This window comes from Hemicordylus capensis, chromosome 6 (genome assembly GCF_027244095.1).
Source record: "Hemicordylus capensis ecotype Gifberg chromosome 6, rHemCap1.1.pri, whole genome shotgun sequence".
Lineage (NCBI taxonomy): Eukaryota > Metazoa > Chordata > Lepidosauria > Squamata > Cordylidae > Hemicordylus > Hemicordylus capensis.
In genome coordinates, this window is record NC_069662.1 from 26,237,141 (window position 1) to 26,260,274 (window position 23,134).

Consider the following 23,134-nt stretch of genomic DNA (forward strand, 5'->3'; position numbering starts at 1 on the left):
TTACAATGATTTAGCATATTGCCCCCCAACATTCTGGGTACTCATTTTACCGACCTCGGAAGGATGGAAGGCTGAGTCAACCTTGAGCCCCTGGTCAGGATTGAACCTGTAACTTTCTGGTTACAGGGCGGCAGTTTTACCACTGCGTCACCAGGGGCTCTGCGTCACCAGGGGCTCTGTTAGTCTGTTCATCTGAAACTGTTTTCCAAGCGGGTATAAAAAACCCCACCGATATACTGAATGTGTGTTTAAAAGTATCATCTGAACTTGCTCTACATGGGGACAGAATGGAGTTGGTGAGAAAGCTATTGAACCAGACTATGGTGAGAGAGCTATCGAACCAGAAATGAAGCAAAAATGCGTCTATGACTCCCAACAGGATTGTTACTTCATTTGTAACAACTTGGGCACATGTGTATAATTGAATCCAGCTATTCCAGATTTCACCAGCATCAATAATCAATGCTGGGGAAAGGAAATGTAAAAATTTCATTGGTTTCCCCAGAATGCAGGTGGTTTGTACCTAGTATTTGGAGGACAGAGCGGGAAAGCACATAAGACCATTCACTTCTATGCTCCCCCAGTCATAGAAGAAGCCTGAGAAAATACAAGTCTGTTGTGTGAGGGGGCAGCTTTGCTCTAACCCTGCTTTATATGAAGGTACTTATATGAAGATTTTTGCCTATTGTCTGAGTGCATTTCAGCAAGGGCTGGACTTCAGCTGCCCACCTTTGCTCACTCACTCAGTGTCAGTCACTTGCTGGGCAGGATGAAGAGTGTTTGAATCTTCTCTGTCTACCTTGTAGCAATGGCTGCATTACTTGTACCACTTGGCTTGGTCTTTCATGTGCTAGTATATTTATTTAACTGGCCTGGCTCTTTGTCTGCTTGGCTGGGATAGGTGTTGGGTGACTTGTACATTTTACCACATTCCCTCCCCTGTTGTGGGGCTGCAACTGTTGTGGGGCTGATTTTCAGCTCTCCTTTTGGTAGTCTTCAGCTGGGGGTGCTTGGAAAGCTGCTACTTGAAGGCCTGTGGATGAAGACACTGCTGTGTGGCTGACTTCTGCCTGCCATCTTGGAATTACCTGAATAAGAATCCCTCCCACATCCTGTTGTTGCACCTGGGCAAACATGACCTGGAGTGCAAGTCTGTATTGTCACTGACTAGGAAAGCCTTACATGATTTGGATACTTGCTACAGATTGGTGTCAGTGGTTGTTGTTATGGACTGACCTGTTGCACTGTACCATCCAATGGGAACCAATAGGGCACACTGTGAGCTCAGTCAGAAACTGGGGAGGGCAATCATAGCAGCAGGTGCATTTATGTATTGGATCCCAACATACTTCTTTCTTGAGCTGAATTATAGCAGGATGTTGGCATTGACTTAGTGAGGCTCTTCTCATGATCGGTGAGAAGAACCTCTAGGGGGTTTGCAAGGAGAGCAGGCTAAGCCTGTTCTCCTCACAGACGAGCAGACAGCCTGCTCCAGGCGGCCGCAGCAGCCACCCACATGACTGCCAGCTCCATGACAGAGCTGGTGGGGGCTGGGAGGAACTGGGTGTGCATGGCCCCTGGAAGCTCCAGTATGCCCTGCGCAAGTACGCAGGGCATACTGGAGAGACCCCCGAGCCGGGGGCTGCTTTTAAGCCTCCCAGCTGGGGGTCTACTTGTGAGTAGCTGCAGCTCAGAGCCGTGCTGTGGCTACTCATGATTTAAAAAACCAGGTTTGCTGAGTGCTTGCTCTGCAAACCCGGTTTAAGGGGAGGGGTAGTTAGGTGGGTTAACTGCCTGGAAGCCACCAGGTTCGCTTGCGAGCTCGGTGGCTCACAGGGTCAGGCAAAATCGGGCTAGGCTCTCCTAGCCTGATTTCACCTGATCGTCAGAATAGCCTCAGTATCTTTGAGACCTGATCAATTTCTCCTTGACCTGAAATGGGGTATGGAAGAATATTAGTAGGAGCACTGGAGCTGGGAGAGCTAGCAGGCTTGATCCACGGTACAGCACATGCAGTGCTTTTAATTAAAATTTAATTAACATTTAATTAACATTTAATGTAAATACTTTTAATACTGAGTTTAAATACTGGGTTTAAATACTGAGAGTTTTACAGTGAGCACATAAAGGCACTCTTTGGTGTGGGGAGAACTACATCCATCGGTTCCTTCTAGCTTAATGTCTTAAGGAAATTGGTGGCTGGCTTTCTCCCCCAAACCAGTGTAGCCACCAACCTAAAAGGTTTAGATGATGTGACGACAACAGCAACAACAACAACTATGACTACTATGATGATGACAAATATTATATACTGCTCTTCAGCCAAAGTTCTCAAAGCAGATTACATAGAAAAATCAATAAAGCCCCCAAAGGGCTCACAATCTAAAAATAAATGTAAGGTAGACACCAGCAATAGCCACTGGAGCGATGCTGTGTTGGGGCTGGATAGGGTCAGTTGCTCTCTCCCTGCTAAATATAAGAGAATCACCACTTTAAAAGGTGTCTCTGCTCAATTAGCAGGGTGGCTGTGCTGGTAAATCTTGTGATATACGCTCACCCCCTGATTTGGCATTTGTCTAGGAGGAGCAGATGGGGCAGATTAAGCTTTTCGGGGTCTGTAGGCAAAAAAGATTTGCTGCCCTGGCTTGAGGGCTTGTGGGAGGGCAGGGGAAAGTTACATTTTTTTTAACCCTTTTAAACTGCTGGTGGGATGGCGGTGTCATTTTGCAGATGGTGATGGAACTGGGGAGTGGCCGGTGGGGGGCAGCACTCCAGCGGTCCTGTCAGCAGTGAGAAGAAGGTGGGGGAGAAGATGGGGGAGGTGGTAGCAGCAAGATCTCCTTCTATGGACCCACTTGCTGCCCAAATGACAGGTTGGGCCATTTTTTGCCCATTTGAGGGCTCTCTGCACACACATGTGAATGCACAGAGGCCAAAATCAATGCAACCTGTTATTTGGGTGGCAGGCAGTCCTACGCAAGGAGGTCTTGCCACTGTCTCTGCCACCATCACAGATGGTGGTGGAGATGGTGGCCAAAGCTCCTTCAATGGGCTCACCTGCTACCCGAATGACATGTTGGGCCATTTGGGGCCCATTTGGGCTATCTCTGAGCACACATGCACAGAGGCCTGAAATGGGCCATAAACAGCCCGACCTGTCATTTGGGTGGCAGGTGGGCCCACAGAAAGAGCTCTTGCCACCGCCTCTGTCTCACCCTCCTTTGTGTCCCCTCACCGCTGCCACTGGAGTGCCAAACCCCACCAGCCACGCCATCCCCTCCACCATCCTGGCTGCTCAGCAGTGGTTTTAAAAGTTTTTTAAAAAAATATTTAACTTGCCCTCGACCCTCTGAAAATTTGCCGCCTCTCAAAATTTGTCACCATGGGCAAGTGCCTATCTTGTCTATGTGTTAATTTGCCACTGGAAGCAGGAATCAGTCATGTGCTGGAATGCTGCTCCAAGCCATGGTATGATTGGGCAATTTAAGTTTTTGACTTAAAATCACGCCTCATGTCCCTATTGGTATAGAAGACATTTCTCCTCCTGGATTTGATTCTTCCAGATCTCATTTTTAGAAAAACCAATCTTACTATCAATTGTCTTTATATCCTTTATGTTCTAAGCACAGGTGTTCCTCCTGGTTCAATTATGTGGAAGAGAAAACTTCTATTCAGATGTGACACACATATTTTGCACACACACGCCCCGAGATCCACAGAGAATTCCCAGCTTTGAATTAGAGATCACCTCCCCTGTAATTATTAAAAGCACTGTAAGTAATTTTGCTGCTCTTCAAAAACTCATGTGGCAAGGAAGAGGCCTGATGTAAAAATGATATCACTGTGAAGGAAAGCATAAATATACCGCTCTGCATTCAAGGGGCCAGGGCTAGGGACTAGAAACATGCAAAGATGTAACCATCATTCTGATTACTGATACTTTAGGTTTTCAGACTCCTATAAGTGATATGAATGAGCTTAGATTCAGGCCTCTTAGTGGACTAGATGAGCCTTTAAGCCAGTGCCACCATGGGGGCTATAATCTCAGTATTTTAGGTGGAATTGTGTGCATGGAACTTTCCTTATTCTTCTCAGTATACTGTCCTTGCCAGTGTCTGCTCCTGATGTGTCTTTAAAAAAAAAAGTGTGACCCCCTTGGGATAGAAAATATTTATTTTTGATCCCTTTGCTATGCAAATTGTTTTGTGTACTTTTTGCTTAGTGAATATTTCTGTGAATATTTCTGCTTAGAATGGTTATATTACTGTTGTCACTGATAGTATTTCTTCCTCACAGAGTATGCAAGACTCTCATAGTTAAATGCATGTTAAGTGATCTGCATCCTCCACTTCATGAGTGTCACCAGTCAGAAGACCTCATCATTGGTGGCATTGCTTCTCACAGTTTCATCATCTCCAACTCAGTAGGCTTCACTCAAGAACCCCCGCCATCATTGCATGAAGAGCTTAAGTAAGGAGTTAGTAATTTTAACTTCACAATTCCTTTTTCAATTTTTTAAATTTAGTTATAGTTCATGTCAATATCATCAATTCCATGAGTCAAGCTACCTATGATAATTTTTGAAGAAATTCATTTTTAAAAAAAATTCTCCACCATGTTCAATTTTCAGGCTACCCCTGCACGTTATTTGCAGTCAGTATTTCTTCTGCTATTTGTGATATTTCTGTGACAGACTCAGGTTCAGGAAAATTTACTTGTTTCATCTGCTTTTGCATTTCTGGACTACTATACTTCATAAGGAAGACCGCAGCTTCATGTACTTTATTTCTTATTCTTGAGGGTAAGATACTGTGGTTTGTGCTTGCTTCATAAGAGAATTGATATTATGCATCAATGGGGTAGAATAAGGATTTATTCTGGAATGCATGGAGAAAAGTGTGTGTGTTTGTGTGTGTGTGTGTGTGTGTGTGTGTAAACATCTAATAATCTTGCGTAATCTAAATCTTGTAGTACACAACAATTTTCTAAATGATTCCCTTTCTGAGAAAGTATGTGGAGCTTTGTATTCAGATGAATATTGTTTAGTTGTCTTTTTTCAGGCCCTCTTATATACAAGTATGGCGCAGTGAGGACATGACTTGATTAGCAAGCCAGAGGTTGCTGGTTCAAATCCCCACTGATATGTTTCCCAGACTATGTAAAACAACTATATCGGGTAGCAGCGATATAGAAAGATGCTGAAAGGCATCATCTCATACTGTGAGGGAGGAGGCAATGGTAAACCCCTCCTATATTCTACCAAAGACAACCACAGGGCTCTGTGGTCACCAGGAGTTGACACTGACTCGATGGCACACTTTACCTTTACCTTTACTATGATAAGTAAAGGAATGATGAAGAGGATGATGTATACAGTAGAAAAATAGTATAAAGTGTAAAATAGTGTAATGATTATCTAAGCAACACCTCCAACCAAAAAGTGATATTCTTTCACATCCTTTATGCTTAGCTAAGGATCTGTCTCTTGTCTTTTTAGTGTTCAGTCTTTGAGGTCTTGAACATTTAAGATCTGTGCTGAAGGCCTGTGTTCCTGGATAATTTCCATATCATTAGTAAAGGACGAGTTCAATAGATGCTGTCCTCAGCACACATGCTTATGAAAGGGACATGGCAAGAGTGATGTGCTTCGTGATGTCACAGTACTCTCCTGGTGCACCACTTTATCACATGGGGGTTGCTATTTGTCCTAGTGGTGCTCCAAATGCTTGTTTAAGCATGTATCTGGTGCCTCACCACATGATAAAAGATGTGATGGGAGGGTATGTGCAGGAGATAATCTCGCCTGATCTGTTTCAGAGTCTGTTCTACTAAAGAAGTGTTACAATACATTTCTGATCCAAAACTCAGCTCTCATTCTAATGTAGCACCTAAGAACTACCAGCACATCCTGGCTTTGACATTTGCAGTATGGGAGATCAATGAAAACTCCCTGCTCTTAAGCAATATCAGTCTGGGCTTCTATATCTATTCAGTTATCCAAAACCTACAGGTATGATGAGAGGTGCAGTGCTTGCCATTTTCACCCGTGCTCTAAAAATAAAAGGAATTGCAAGTTAATAAGCCCATCTTAGCTTCCATGCTATATAAGCTGTAACTCTGTAGTCTTGTATGTTATGATGACTTCAGTAATGAGGCTTCGTCAACAGCTGCCACACTTTGTCTTGGTCCTTCAGCTGGACATTGAGCTGGTAAGGGACACATCCTTCAACAGGTGCAGCTTCCCCAACCACTTACTAGATCCTCTGAGGAATACTCCTAGATATGCTTGAGGAATTTCTGCCTGATGGTTCTCTACAAGGCACAGCGCTTCCCCCCAAATGTCACAGTTTTAAGTAACAGTACACCCTCCCCATTCCAGATCACTGTGGGTGCTGTTATAGATATCTGTAGTGGCACAGACAGTTGAGAACCACCCAAGTTACACTGCACAGAATGTCAGTCAATGTGCCATTGCCTGTCAGTGCTTATTGGTTAACAGTAATAAAGTTTTGCAGATGTCCTTACAGCAGCACATGTGAGCTCTGTTCGCACATCCACCCCCTTCGAGTGAAGAGCAGGACATACCAGCCACATCCATGTTGATAACTCATTGGCTAGCTGTATAGCAGGGAGGCTGGGTTGTGTGAATACTGCTGTAGTATTATAGCCATTAAATATAATTTAACCAGAAGTGCTGACATGAAGGAACATATGTGCATGCATGTAGAAAGTACCTGGGTTTCAGCATATGGTCTGCTGCTGACTACTGAGTGTGCCTCCTCAGAAAATCCCTTAAGGTTCTGAGTTGAAGAATAAATACTCAAGGGAATGATAACTGGGGCAACCTGGACAAACGCAGTTATTCTGGAATCGCAGTGCCTAGCCCTCACTAGATAGACTATTGGGTTGTTCACATGACCCATGAGGCTGGGGCTGGGGAGGGCTATGGAGGAAGCAGGAGCCTGCCTGCCTTCCCCCACATGATCGGAGCCTGACCAGGGTTCTGCCACTCATGCACCCACATGAGCACTGGAGTGGTGATCAGGGCAGCAAGGAAGACCTAGGGGAAGGACAACCAGCCTTCAGGAAGCCCACAATGAACCATGCAAGTGGCACAGTGCATTAGGGGAATGCCTGGAAGCTGAGTCCCTCTGTGAGCATGGCTGCCTGCAGCCCGAAAGGAAATGCCAGCAGCCCGCTCCTCCACACAAGCCAGGAGGGAGGGAAGGAGGGAGGGAGGCATGCACGTGTCCTCCTCCCTCACTTTTATCTCTCACTTTTGATCTCCAGTACCAATCCCGGCAGTCCTCATGAGCAGCTCTACCCAGGTAGGGTTGTGTTGGCCCATCTAGAGCGGGCCGTGAGAATGACTTCCTTATTTATTTTCCACTGGGTTTCAAGAGTTTGGCTTCTGCTGATTAAAGTATTCCTCAGCTCATTTTGTTGTATCTTCTGTTCTTCATTGCATGTTGTGAGGAAAATTTTGTACTCCAAGCAAAAGCCTGCTTGGTCCAATGGGCTTTTTCTCATATTTGTTGTCTCATTCACATATGCTCTCTTCATACAATATCCTCTCCATTCAGAATATATGTGAGGGGGAAGCAGGATCATCTGCTCTCACCTCATCCTCTGAAGCTGACTCACCTACTAGAAACATGTGGGAAGGTTACCTTTACATACATGACATGTATGTGATTCCTGATTCCTGAATGTGTTTTGGGGGTGGTTGTGTTGTGAAAAGAAGTGTAGTGTTCAACCAATTAAAAATTATTTCATTAAGAGCAATGGTGATTATATGTGAGAACATCTGCTTATACACAGCAGATAGTCTGCTGACTGTCAAGTGTGTCTCCTGCGAAATATAATCCTGAGCAGAAGAATATGCGCTGATACATTCTGTGCTGAAGAAGAATGCATCAATATGGCACTCAATATGTAAAAAGCTGGACATATTTCTATATTGAACCCAGTTATTCTGCAGACAGACAAATGAAAAACAATTTTGAAAACATCACTGGCTCTCCTAGAATAAAGGAAGGCATTTTGTGCCTCGTATTCTAAGGACAGAGCAGGAAAGCAGTTAAGGCAGTTCACTCCTGTACTCTTCAAGGCATGGAGAGAATTGAAGATAATACAGTTGCAGTACTGGATGATGGGATGGCTTTGCCCAATTCCTGCTTTGGATAAAGATGTGAGATAGAAACATAGGAAACTGCCATATACTGAGTCAGACCATTGGTCTATCGAGCTCAGTATTGTCTTCACAGACTGGCAGTGGCTTTTCCAAGGTTGCAGGCAGGAATATCTCTCAGCCCTATCTTGGAGAAGCCAGGGAGAGAACTTGAAACCTTCTGCTCTTCCTAGAGTGGCTTCATCCCCTGAGGGGAATATCTTGCAGTGCTCACACATCAAGTCTCCCATTCAGATGCAACCAGGGCAGACCTGCTTAGCTATGTGGACAAGTCATGCTTGCTACCACAAGACAAGCTCTCCTCTCCTATGTATCTGTTTGTGTGCATGTTCTGCAGGGGGGTCTCGCATTGTGGCTATTGACTTCCATTATGACTGTACTGTAAAGGGAGGTTGAGTTAGACCCACTACAGTTTTATGGTTGATTGAACTGTTTTCAAATAAAGTTGTGGCCCAAACTATGAGGCTATTCTCACAATGGGGGAAAATCAGGCTAAGGGAGGCCAGTCCAGTTTCCCCCCATCCTGAGATGGGGATGTCATGCCTTTAACATTGCACAGTATGTCAGCTTGTGCTCTCACATAGTACAATCTTATCATCAAGTGCCTTTGTTCTCCTCTCTGGCTCTGTACTGGGGCATTACTACCGGTGTCATTCCAAGAACAAGCATTCATCCTAGTTAAACTCAATAGAAGACAACATATCTATTCAGATGTGACAAACATGTTTTTCCCCACAACAAACCCACAGAGAATTGTTGATCAGCTCAGAGCTGTAATTATGGTTTCTACTTTTCAAAAGTGCCTGTGAAGGAGAAGATGCTTTATGTAAAGTTAAGATCACTGTCAGTGAAAAATAGTATAAATATATCCCATAGTAGTGCTAAGGACTAGAAAGATGTAAGGATTCCACAGTCTGATCAAGGATACTTAAGTTTTCCAGCTCCTGGCAGTAGTCTGTATAACGTCAAGCCATTGTCATCATGCAGACTTGAATGTCAGTATTGTAGATGGACATATATAGAGGGAACTGTCTCTATGCTTCTGAGGATAGTGACCCTACTTCTGGCTGTTGCTGGTGTGTACTTTTTTAAAAATGTGAGAAAGCTTTTGGGATAATGAATCTTTTTTCTTAATACCAACAACAATTTATATACTGTTTTTTCATCAAAAGTTTCCAAATCAGTTTAGATAGATAGATAGATAGATAGATAGATAGATAGGATGTATCCCTGTCCCCAAAGGGCTCACAATCCAAAAATAAACATAAGACAGACACCAGCATCAGTCACTGGAGGAGTACTGTGCTGGGGGTGGATAGGGCCAGTCCTCTCCCCCTGCTAAACAAGGAGAATCACCACATTTAAAAAGTGCCTCTTTGCTCAGTTAGCAGTTACATTCCTTTGTAATGTAAACCATTTTGTGAACTCTTTCATTAAAACGTGGTATGTAAATATTCATAATAATACTAATAATGGATTTTGTGCCTAGAGCAAATATTTCCACTTAGAATGGTGGTATTAGTGCTGTTGCTGCTTGTACTGCTTCCTCACAGAGTGTGGAAGACTCACATCGTTAAATGCATATTAAGTGAGCTGCATCTTCCACTGCATGAATATCGCCAGACAGAGGACTTCATCATTGGTAGCATTACTTCTCACAGTTTCATCCTCTCTACTTCAGTAACCTTCACCCAAGAACCTCCTCCAGCATTGCACAAAGAGCTTCTGTAAGGAGTTAGACATTTTATCTATGCATTTACATTTAACCTTCACTGGACCTCATGAAAATGAAAATGTAGCTGTAATCTTGGGGTAACTGTGTATCCCAGCCACATGCCTAATTTTTTATTTATTTTTTATTTTACATTTTATATCCTTCTCTTCCTCCAAGGAACCCAGAGCGGTGTACTCCATACTTAGGTTTCTCTTCACAACAACAACCCTGTGAAGTGGGTTAGGCTGAGAGAGAGTGACTGGCCCAGAGTCAGCCAGCTAGTTTCATGGCTGAATGGGGATTTGAACTTGGGTCTCCCCGGTCCTAGTCTGGCACTCTAGCCACTACACCACGCTGGCCTAATAAAAAGCCAGCAACTTTTTTTCCTTTTTTTCTTTTTTAAATAACTCAGAAAAAGCTCTGTTTTCTTTGCATTAATTAACCTAGAAAGAACACATTGACATTTTAACTTAGAAAAAAACCTTTTCAGAACTAAGCATTTTCTTTTTATCCAAGTATACTCTTAAAAAGCTTCATATTAGAAAAATTACATTAATAATTTTAAATGATTTGCAGTAACATAGAAAAAAGCCAGAAAACAAACATCAACACTTTTTCATATTTAATACAGTCAGCACATAGCTGCACTGCAGTGAGGTGCATTGCACAAGTAAATCTATGGCAGCCCTCATGCTTTCTGCAAGATTTGTTATCTAATGCTCTTGCATAAAAACTACAGCATCCACTTTTTTCCAGTTTGCCAACTGATGAATTGGGAATTTGTAGTCAAGGGCTCTCATTGCGGCTCGCTGGCTGAAGCTCTGATGGACTCAATCCGATGCTAAACTTCTAGCATTTGTCTTTTGATCTGAACATCAATCAACCGGTGTCCAAACTCAGTCAAAAACAGATGCCATCTTCCTTTAGGTGATTTCTTATTTCAGTTGGGAAGTTGCCTGTCCAAACTATGAACCTGTCAATTGCACTGATATTTCTGTATCTGCTTCTTGGAAGTGCAGGGGGAAAAAAATCCCACTGGATTTTAATGCATCAATACAATGAAACCTAAGGAATAGCACTTCCTCCCCACAGGGAAAAAACCGAGGGCAAAACATTGGCAACCATGGCAGACAGGTACTGTGAGCATTTCCTCTCACTATGGTAGCAATTCTATATCAAAGTGACCCAGAGCCATTTTCCAATAACCCTGAGTAATATTAAACACTTTACTCCAGAATACTCTCAATAATTGCCATTCTGAGAAAGTATACAGAGGTTGGTATTATCCGTGAACTCTGAAATTGTTTAGTTGTCTGATTTTTTAAAAGGCTGTGAAGAACTCACTGTTCAGCAATTGTAATTATTTGTTTCTTGGTGTGAGTGAGATTGTAAGGTAATGAACTGTAACTGATCGATGTCATTCCCACAGTCAAAAAACTGCCCTACCCAGGTTTGGGAGCTGTGTGTGCTCCTAATTCCCAGTGGTGTGGAAGCAAGATAAGAGAAAAAAGAGTTTCGGATGGTATAAAAATAGGTTAAATATAGAAATAAATAAATAATAAAAAGCTGGGTAAAAGTGATTGCATGGAAGCAAGGTAGGAGGCAAAGCTACCCAGGTTTTTCTCCTACCTTGCTTCCACACAACCAAAAATTAGGAGCACACACTGCTCCCAAACATGGGTAGAACACAGTTTTTGATTGCATTAATAACCTCAGTAAATCATTCATATATATATATATATATATATATATATATATATATATATATATATCATAGAATAATGTAATGATTATATGAACCAACAACAACCCCTAGACTAAGCTTTTTCACATTCTTTGTCCTTAGCCTGGATTCTGAGTTTCATCTTGTGTTGTGATGGGGGTTATTCCTGAATGGTTAAGCTTTGTGCTAAAGGGCTCTTTTGTTAGATAACTTGTAATACTTTTACAAAGTCTTATTTTCTAAGTGCTACAATATGCTTCTAATACAATATTCACATTTTAGTGCAGTGCCTAAGAACTACCAGCATATTCTGGCCTTGGCATTTGCAGTACAGGAGATCAATGAAAACTCTCAGCTCTTACCCAATGTCACTTTGGGCTTCCACATCTATGACAGCTACTTCACTCCAAAGCATACCTATTATGCTACAAACTTACTTATCTCTACGCCTGAAAGATTTGTCCCCAATTACAAATGTGATCACAAGAATAACCTAATTGCAGTCATTGGGGGACTGGATCCTGAAATCTCCCTAAACATAGCAAATGTCTTAGATATCTACAAGATTCCACAGGTAGGATGTGGACCTTTGTGTGTGTTGTGTTTGTTTGGGAGAAAGGTAACATAGCACTTGATCAGGCTTCCTCTGCATGATCTGGTATTATGTCCTGATTCGTTAGGAGAGTTGGGGAGCATTGAATGTAAACAGATGAATGTTATCATTCCTGTGGATGTCACATTGTGACACTTTGGGAATCAATATAGTCTTTACAGTTCATCCATAAAAACCTTTTCAGTGAATGGAGGCAATATCCATGTGGGTATGGTGCAAAAGGAAAGGATTTCTACTGTATCTTAAGGAATATTCACGTGATCATTCCATTCAATGATTGATGTGCTACACACTCCTTTTCTAGGGAGATCTGGTCTACCAATTTATTTTTTCAGAGGACTGGTCTACCCATTAAACCCAATGGGTAGACCAGCTCTCCCCAAAAAATAGTCCTCGAAATGCACTGTTTTTTTCTGGGGAGAGCACATCTTTCAATTGGGTTTAATGGGTAGACCAGCTCCCTGTGAAAACCTTGAATTGATTCCATTATTCACAAATCAAATCATCAGGTGCCAGCTGATTCAATGATCCAATTTGAGATTTTGAAATTCAGTTCCAGGTCAAATCAAATTGCAAAGTCTGATACGTGCATAACCCTAAAAAAGTACCCAAATTGGTTTACATAGATATAAATAACTAGAAGGATAACTGTCAGGTCCATAGTCCACTGTTATTAGAGGCTAAGGAACCCTGTCTTATAAACTCTGTATTTATTTAGAAAGTCCAACTTTTTGAAAAACAATAAATCAACTTTGTCTTTTAAATAATTTGACTCTCTGTTGCAGTAAATCCCCATGTCTGTAATGTTCTCCCACTACCAAAAGCAGTAAATATTGAAGCTGAAGATATTATAGGTAAGGACTATTGAAAATGAATGGCGGCAGCAGATCCAGAAGGAAAACAAGCGGGTTCAGTCACCAGGCTATAGACTGGCTGAACCATCACAGCTGAAGTTACTAAATGTTGTAGAGAGGGCAATAACTACTATCCTTGAAGAAGGATAGTAATGATTGTTAGTAATGATTTTTCCTGGTGAATGCCATCAGTGAAAGTTACTTCAGTTTGAAAATGGCATGGAAAACCAGATTAGAACATATCAGTTAACCTGTAACATGCAGAGAAACCTGGAGGTTGGTAGCCAACACCCTTACAAAGACATTGCATCAAAAGTAAGACATAGAGGCTATTCTCACAATTGGGTAAAACTGGGCTAAAGGAGATCAGCCCAGTTTCCCCCCATCATGAGAACCACTGGGCTTTCAGGCGAGCCTCATGATTCTCTGGCAGCTAGCCCACCAAAGTAGTAACCCAGGTTACTGGAGCAATCGCTCTGCTAACCTGGGTTTTTTTTATCGTGTACTGCCACAGCATGGCTCTGCGCCATGGCAGCACAAGAGGAGGCCCTTGTTGGGAGGCTCAAACAAGCCGCCCGGTCCCAGGGTTCTCCCCAGGATGCCCCACACACTTGCAGGATGCTGCATGCACCCTGAGCAGCCCTCGATCCCCACCACCCCAACTGGCTCTGTGAAAGAGGGACAGCTCAGCGATCATCCGCGAGGATGGGTAAGTTAACCCGCTCTCCCCTAGACCCGCCGGAAGCTCTTCTCATCAATCATGAAAAGAGCTTCATAAAGTGAGCTCTGGATGAGGTCCAAGTTAATGTTAGTACCATTATTTCACAATATCTGTCTTGACACGCAAACACATACACCTACACTTTTTAATATTTCATTTTTAAAAAAATTTCCTTTGTTGTGGAATATATTATTTAAGATTGGAATTTGAGACATACAACATCTGACCCACTTCTCCTGCCAGCTGGAAAGCAACTCAATGGCCATATGCAAGCTGCTCTTCTCCCAGCCTCAGACCCCGTGTCTATAGCATGAAAATTATAACGTTCACCCAGCTGAGGAAGTTTTTACAAGAACTGCTGACAGAGTACATGACGTCCTTGCAGCATCTGAAAGTGCTCTAATTATTGGTTTTTTTCCTATTTCCTGTAACATCTTGGTATAGCTTATCTACGGCTCTGCTCCAGTGATGAATGATAAAACCCCAGGACTTTCCTTCTACCACATGACCCCTAAGGAAGCTCTTCAGTATAAGGGAATTCTTTCTTTACTATTGCATTTTGGGTGGACATGGATTGGGGTCCTTACTATGGATACTGACAATGGTGAAAGGTTTATTCAAATGGGGCTTCCAGTATTCTCCCGGCGTGGAGTTTGTTTTGCCTTCATAGAAAAAATCCCCAGACTAACGTTTGTCAATGAACTTACAAACGTGCTGAATCAGGGGGCAAAAATACATGATACAATGATGGACAACAAAGCCAATGTCGTGGTGGCATATGGAGAATCTTATTCCATGGCATTTTTAAGATGGCTTCCATATTTATCAGAACTAGAACATCCAACAAACACACGGAAAGGTAATCTTTGGATAGCAACAGCCCAGATTGAACTAACTTCATTTGTCTATCAAAGAACTTGGGACACAGACCTTTTTCATGGTACAATATCTTTCTCAATTCACTCCAATGATTTACCAGGATTTCAATTATTTGTGCAGAGCAGAAACCCATACAGCCCCAAAGGAGATAATTTTATCTGGGATTTCTGGCAACAGGCCTTTGGCTGTGTATTCCCAAATGCAGTTCAGGGCAAGGTGGAGGGCGATATTTGTACAGGTGAGGAGAAGCTGGATCACCTTCCTGCAACCTTTTTTGAAATGAACATGACTGGTCACAGCTACAGTATCTACAATGCTGCCTATGCTTTGGCCCATGCTGTACATGCTCTGTCCTCATCTAGCCTCAAATACAGAGCAATAGTGAACAGAAGAACACTGAACTCTCTGAGTCAACAGTTGTGGCAGGTAATGGGATATACATCTTCATATGTCAGAGTGCCATAATGTGGATTTTGAAACAAGCACTAATGTGTGACTCTCTCCAAACTCCCTTTGCAGTCACATGCTCATCTTCCTTCCTTTCAACTAGAAAATACAGAATGCTCCATATTTCAATCAGTCTTTTCAGCTTTGCATTTTTAAACCTCTGGCTGAGTTCTTATGACCATGTTAACCATGGGGTAAATGGTGTTGACTAACCATGCCTTTCAGTTATCCTCAATACTTGCATGTGCCACACCGTCACCTGAGAGTTCACCATAAAAATCCACAGGTAGAACAGACCATGTTCTGAGTCTTTAGTTTCTGTCCACACACCATGGCCACACAACCAGAACATTTTTTGCTCCACTCTGCCTGGCAACACACTATGTCACAATCATCTCATCATAATTGTTGAAATGTGTTAACCTTTTTATTGGTTGTTTTTATTGTCTTGTAAACCGCCCAGAGAACTTGCATTTGCGGTGGTATAAAAATGTGTTAGATAGATAGATAATCTCTATGCCCTGCCCATGCCCACCAAAATAACCACAATCCCAGTGCTTCAAGCTACAGCACAGCATCCCATGACTAGTAACACATGGTCAGCAGCATGTGGCCAGGAGGTCCTTACTCCACTGACAGGAGCTGGCCAGGATATCTGAGCACTCACATGACTGGTCAGATCTGCTGCCTGTGGGACCAGGGCTGTGGGATACTGCTTGTCCATTTGGGAAGAACAGGGAATGAGTGTGTACACTTATGCATTATGTGAAGAAGGAAAAATGGGGATGGCAAGGGTTGTACAGGTAGCCTCAGGACACCACTTCCCCAAGAGTGCCTTTGGTGGAAGGGGTTTACATTTTTATCTCTATGTTCTGCTAGTGGAAGTTGGGGGCCAAACCCTCCTCCAAAAATTGTACTCACATGGATTGTACAAATCAGTCACAGGACCAATTTATTGGTGCTGGGGCAGGGAGGAGATGGATGGAACAAGTGGATGGAGAGGGGAAAATTGATACATGGACTTACTCCTCCCTGCTAACCCAGTTGGAGAGCAATGAGTCCCTGAGAAGGATGTCATCTCCTCACAGTCCTGCCAATGGTAACACTCACAGTGGCTGGGTGTGGTGAGGAATGGTCCCTTCCTGCCCTCTCCCTACTTGCATATAATTGACGGGCAACTAGGCAGTCATTGGTATCATGGCATAGACTTGGGATAGGGCTGTTCACGATTCACCAGGGTCCATGCATTTGTCTACTCCAATCCTCAGGTTCAGGCAGGACTGCCCAGTTGCACAGCCTGCCTGTCAGTCTAATCCTGGACAGCTCTTTTTTTCCTGGCTTGCTCCCCCTCTCCTTGCTGGGCTGAATTGCAGGTCACCTGGGTCACAATCCAGCCAAGTTCCCTGTGTCAGACAAGTGGTTACCGTGCTGATTAGCATTGCCATGCTCATAGCCGACACACACATGCATGACACGCATGTGCATGTACATCAGCCATGAATGTGGTGATGCTGATCGGAGCTGCAAGCAGGAACACTGCAGCCAAGTGATCCCACTTTTTTGGAGGGCACACTAGGGATAGGGTTGTGGCGGGGCAGGGGCTGACAGGGAGGCAGCACTTCCCCTGTCCCTTAAAGCTATCCCCACCCTTTGAACCGGTTAGGACACCGGTGGGTCGAACCAGTTCAGTGCTCCAGAAAGGGAGTGCCAAACTGGTTCCATGTGCATCCATAGTGGGGACTGCATGTCAGCAATCCAACAATGAAATTCATCATCTGTTGGGTGCACCTGCTGATCCCGGCTAACCTCTTGAGTGGTGATGTGAATACAATCTGTGTAAACTTCTTATTAGCAGAGTATACTGTCTCTTAGTGTTCTCTCAGTTTCTTCATCTATAAGAATGAATCCTTCTTTCATCATTCTTACCAAACCCTAAAATTGGTCCAGACATCATTCTCTTGATGCAATTAGACTTTACCTGAAAGTTCCAACTGCAGGCATTTCAAAACCCTTGTGGTTTCCCTTTCCCTATAGCTCCATCACTATCTGAGAGATGTTTCATTTAACAACAGTGCTGGGGACAAGGTTTCATTTGATCAAAATATGGAATCAGAAGCTGGTTTTGATATTATGAACTGGATTGTTCCCTCAAACCAATCAATCAATACTGTCAGAGTTGGCAGGATAGATCCTCAAGCTCCTCCAGATCAAGTGTTCACTGTCAATGAAGACATAATAATATGGCCCCGCTGGTTTAATGAGGTAGGTCAAATTGTCAGTGACTTCAGAACTCTGTTCGTTTAAAATGAGCACTATATCTCAGTCCTAGTGTGCAAAATTAATTTAATTGCATAGTGCTCGGCCATTTAAAAATACTGACATTCTGTCTACAAGATAAATTAGTGGGAGAATGTCTGCATATTTGCAAAAAGCCCTCTGTACCCCTGTGTCGAAGGCTTCTTTGTGAGCCCTTCTCCCCTTGCAGTGAACAAATTTGACAGCTCAATAGGGGTTCTCAATAACCCAATGTCTGTTTTAATAGGGGGACACTTTAAGACTATATTATGAGGAGTTAGTGGATGAAATACCACAGGTAAGATTGACCCTGACCTGAAAGATGGAATTGCAGAACACTGAATAGAATGTCTGAGGAGCCCAGATAAGGAATAACATGGCTATTCCTTCAAAAGGAACATCATGATTATCATTATTGTTGTTATTGTTATTACAGCATGAAATGTAGACACTGTTTTTCCGTGTTCTCATCCCACATAGCTTTGTAATGTTCCAAATGCAGGAACTAAATAAAATGAATCCTATCTTTTTTCTTTTTTCTTTATTTTTTCCTGTTTAAGCCCTGCATTTTCATTCTGGTGAGAGAAATGTGGCAAGCACATATGTGGGTGGCCTAGCCCATGTGATAATCCAAATTTATAATATAGCAGTATAGGATGAATTCCCACATGGCAGTATAGGATGAAGTCACAGTTCCCATGATTCTTCAGGTAACAATGAATAGGTCCCGGAATGTTAGGAATTGCAAGCTAATGGTCACATTTGTGTTTTCTCTCTCTTTCATTAATGCATTAGGCAAAGCGTCTTTCTGTGTGTAGTGAAGGTTGCCAGCCTGGTACTAGGAAGAAAATTAAAGAGGGGCAGCCATTTTGTTGCTACGACTGTATCCCATGTCCAGAAGGTGAAATCTCAACCTGGAAAGGTACAAAGTATACTAGGCCAATGTACTGGGTTTGGGGGGAAGGATCAGATTAACTCCAACATGATATGATGATGCAATATAAGAATAACTGAAATGGCACTAAAATTATTGGATAGATGGACTGTATCAGATTTCAAGTGAAAATATGTGACTTAATTTGGACTTCTCATAGGAATCAATGGGAACATTTTTTTTTTTAAAGAACTCCAGAATGGCTGGTCAGAAAGCTCTGAAATTTCACATAATGGTAGTACATGATGATAGCAATAGATCTTTGGACTTTTAAGGAGATTGGTCCTTACATTTATTTGTATTGGATTTCCAAAGAAGTTTTGAAAAGTCTCATCACTGCTTTGTTTAAAGCTGTATCAGAACAAATCTGAAATTTCCCAATATGCCCAATTTAAGATGCAATAGTTCTGTTGGACATGACTGCACAGCCCTAAAATGTACTACGACTAAAACAGATTACCTGTAGTCCTGAGGAACAACCTTATAACATCATGAGAATCTTTGGTCTTCAGGCTTAGAAACATGATGGAGCTCTTCTCACGATCACTGAGAAGAGCTCCAGGGTGGTTTGCAGGGAGAGCAGGTTACACTTACCTTCCCCTCAGACAATCATCCTTGTTTCCCTGGGTGGGTGGATTGCCCACTAGGGATGTGCACAAAACCGGTTTGCCTGGTTCGGTTCAAATTCAAACCAGGTTTGAACCAGGAGGAGGTGGTTCGGTTTTGGTTTTGCTCGAACCCCCCCCCCCGGTTTGCTTCAAATTTGAACCGTTTTGAAATGTTTGAACCGTTTTGAACCTATTCAAAATCCCAAAAGTGGGTGGGGTGGTAGCTGGCACCCATGGGTACCTGTCACCACAACCCTAAAGCAATTGGACACTTGTACAATTTTTTATGAATTTTTGAATTTTATTTTTCTCTCATAGGGTATAATGGGACTAGAACCATCCCATTATTCCCTATTGTGGAGCACCCATGGGTTCCAACAACCGCCCAAACCCTGAAGCATTCAGACACCCCTATGATTTTTTATGAATATTTGAAATATTTTAAATTATTTTTCTCATAGGGGTACACCCCTATTGTGGAGCACCTAGGGGCACAAAAGTGGGGTGAGTGGTAGGCACCTAGGGGTGCCTACCACCCACAAAACCCCAAGGCAATCGGACACCCCTCTGATTATTGGTGGATTTTAAAATTATTTTGGAATTCCTCATAGAGAATAATGAGGATTGCAGTAAATGTATAGCTTCACGTCGGGGGGAAAGGGATGTCCGAGAGTGAGGTGTGGTGGGTGGTAGTTCCCAAGGGATCCCAGGAAGCTATCAGAATTATTTGAAAGGAATTGGGCAAGGGCTGATTTTTAAGTGATTTTTGAAGTTTACAGTTTAAGGTTTTGAAGTTTAAGGTTTTTCTCCATAAAGAGGCATGGAGGTGTCAACAAATGTATAGCTTCACATCGGGGGCAATGGATGGCCTAGAGCAGAGTGTGGTGGGTGGTAGTGCCCAAGGGGGGCAAGGAAGCTATCAGAATTATTTGAAAGGAATTGGGCAAAAGGCTGATTTTTAAGTGATTTTTGAATTTTATGTGTCTTTAAGGTTAGCCATGAGAGTCGATTCATGGTTTGTCATGAAAATCTTATATGCTACCAAAGAAATCTACACTCAGAACACCTCAGAAACAACAAAACCCAGTACCCCATGGGTTAGCAACCCATGGGGGTGGTTAGCACCCTCTGTGCACTACACTACCACTCACTCTGGGCCACCCCAGCACCCCACAAGTGGCTTTAAGGTTTTTCTCCATAGGGAGGAATGGAGGTTTCAGCAGCCCCATAACTTCATTTTGGGGGTGCTGGGGTGGCCCAGAGTGAGTGTGCCAACCACCCCCAAGTGCATTTATGAAACTTCTCTTTCTCTAGCTAAAACTCTCTCTTCTCCCTTCTTCAGAGAAGACTGAAAACTAACCTATCATAACTGAGAAAACATAATCATAAGAAAGAAGACAACTTCAACTATATTGGAAAGTTCCTTCTTCTTGCTTAAATGACAGACAGTGAGACTGTTCTCATGAGCAGCCAAGATCGGACTTGACTGCCTGTAAGAACTGCCAGGAGGCATGAGGCTCTCAGCAGCACCTCCACGGCAAAACTGCCTAGGGATCCTTCTTTGTAAATGGGGTAAAGCGAGTGAATGTTCCCTTAACCTTATTTCCCTGGTTACGTGCCTGCTTGCAGCTGAAGCACTGACAGGTGCCTGCCCATTGCTGGAAGGGAGTCCCACAATTCACCACACACTCACGCAGTGCATTGTGGGATTCCCAGGGGCCAGGAAAGCGAGTTCTGGCGTGGGCACATTTGTTCTCCCTGGGGCAGTGGCAGACCACCTCGTATGCGATCTGTGCACCCAGATAGTCCTCGGAGATTGTGTGCAGGGAGGGAGGGCTTCTGCAGCCTTCCCCACTGCCCACCTGCAGCCCTACGCTGCTGGTCATGAGAATGACCTCAGTGTTTCCAAATAGTCATTTCATTTTGTATAGACAGACTTCCTGTTGGGGAAACTGAAAACACACTTAAACAAGCTGCTTAAGCCTAGAGGTTGGGGTGGCACAGCTGTGGAGATGGTTGAGTTAAGTTGCCCAAATTTTAGATATCTCTCCAAGTTTCTACTCATTTGCCAGGTCTCTTGTCTAATAAAGTAGACTTTTAAACAATTTTGTTAATACAAGGTGTGTATATTATGTACTTGCCTGAGCAATCCTTCATAGACTTGAATTTTACTGATTATTATTTGGGGTTACAGGACTATGTAACCTTTTTTCCTGTGTAAGTGGAAAACATATGACTTCTTGGTGGCATTCATGAGAAATAAAGGACCCACCTTGTCTTTTTCAGACATGAATGACTGCGATAAATGCACAGATGAAAAATATCCAAACAAAAAACAGAATCTATGTATTCCTAAAGAAATCAGTTTTCTGTCTTATGAAGACCCACTGGGAATCAGCTTAGCCTGTTCTGCTCTCTCCTTGTCTTTCATCACAGCCCTGGTCCTAGGAATATTTACAAAGCACCGCAACACTCCCATTGTCAAAGCCAACAACCGGAACCTCACTTATGCTCTTCTCATCTCTCTCCTGCTCTGCTTCCTTTCTGCACTGTTGTTTATTGGTGATCCTAAGATGGTCACATGTCTTCTTCGACAGACTGCTTTTGGTATCATCTTCTCTGTGGCTCTTTCTTGTGTACTGTCAAAAACCACCACAGTAGTTCTGGCTTTCATGGCCACCAAACCAGGTTCCAGGATGAGGAAATGGGTGGGGACAAGACTGACTGGTACTATTGTTATTTCCTGCTCCCTCATACAAGTAGGCATTTGTGGTGTGTGGCTGGTAACATCTCCCCCATACCCAGATGTCGACATGCACTCAATAGCTGGAAAAATTGTCCTGGTATGTAACGAGGGGTCTGTGATTCTGTTTCATTGTGTTCTGGGCTATATGGGCTTGCTGGCCATTGTTAGTTTCACTGTAGCTTTCCTTGCCAGGAAGCTACCTGACAGTTTCAATGAAGCTAAGTTTATCACCTTCAGCATGTTGGTCTTCTGCAGTGTTTGGCTGTCCTTTGTTCCAACTTACCTTAGCTCTAAAGGGAAGGGCATGGTAGCAGTTGAGGTCTTTGCAATTTTAGCATCTAGTGCTGGGTTACTGGGATGCATTTTTTCACCTAAATGTTATATTATTGTGTTGAGGCCTGAGCTGAACAAAAGGGAACAGCTAATCAGAAGAAACCCCTGAAAAATAGTTCAGACAAAAATGGCCTTTGTTTAATATCAATTTTTGCCCCCCTCCACTCTAGCATTTGAGGCACTTAAATAAGGTGACTAATGCTCCACCCTGAAAGCAATGCAAGCCTACAATATAGGCTGGAAGGCCAGGCCAAGGATCAAGGGTGCGACAGGTGAAGCCTGCCCACCCCCACCAGCACTTCCCCCTTGCTTACCTACTTCACTGATGCTACTGTTGAGTGGGTGCATTGAGCGAGCAGGTGGGCGGGCCATGCTTTCCATACAGGCCTTTGTCTCCAACTGCCAAAAGTGGTAAAAATTCATGGCTGAACAGAGATAGCAGGCCAGTACACGCCTGCCCTCCTTGCCACTACTGCCTCCACCTACTGCTTTTGTAGCAAGCTGAAATGATGCTATTATTGCTTGCCATGAAAGCGGGAGGTGGAGGCAGTGGCTGTGTCAAGGAGGGCAGGCTATTCGGTAAGTGTTGCCCATCACCCTCCGGCTCTCCTCACTGTCATGCCACACCCACGGTGAATTATATTGACATTGCTGCAAAAGTGGGGGCAGAGGATATGCGGATGGGGGTGGGGAAGGGCAATGAGGAGCACCTACAATCCCTCTTGTCCACCTGCATGCTCACCTGTATGTTGACAAGGCCTGCCCACTTGCAAGGCCCACCTGCCTTCATGGGAGAAGGGTGCAGGCCCACTTTAGGTCCCATGTGGCACACTTGGTGCCCCAGGAGCATTTCAAGATAGGTCTTTTACTTTAGCTCACTTCTCTGATGGATTCACGCTGATGTCCATGTGAGATCTTGGTGAGCACTTCACACATGATTCAGGCTTTTCATTGCACATTGGAACAGCCCAATATATGTGCAGGGTAAAAAAAATCCACTTTTGGTGTTGTTTGAGGGGACAAATTTAAATTCACAGTAAAGCCTTCCAATAAACCCGTGATAAAGCCTTCTGTCC

The 23,134-nt window shown here is 43.3% G+C and overlaps 1 protein-coding gene across 1 annotated transcript; it reads left to right on the plus strand.

Moving 5' to 3' along the window:
• Positions 1 to 4,324: 4,324 nt before the first annotated feature.
• On the plus strand, positions 4,325 to 22,167 carry LOC128330991 (vomeronasal type-2 receptor 26-like). Its single transcript, XM_053264358.1, has 7 exons — positions 4,325 to 4,470; positions 9,745 to 9,918; positions 11,911 to 12,202; positions 14,261 to 15,121; positions 17,177 to 17,404; positions 18,233 to 18,359; positions 21,266 to 22,167. Exons 1-7 carry the CDS (start codon positions 4,325 to 4,327, stop codon positions 22,165 to 22,167), a joined length of 2,730 nt encoding a protein of 909 aa, XP_053120333.1.
• Positions 22,168 to 23,134: the final 967 nt, after the last annotated feature.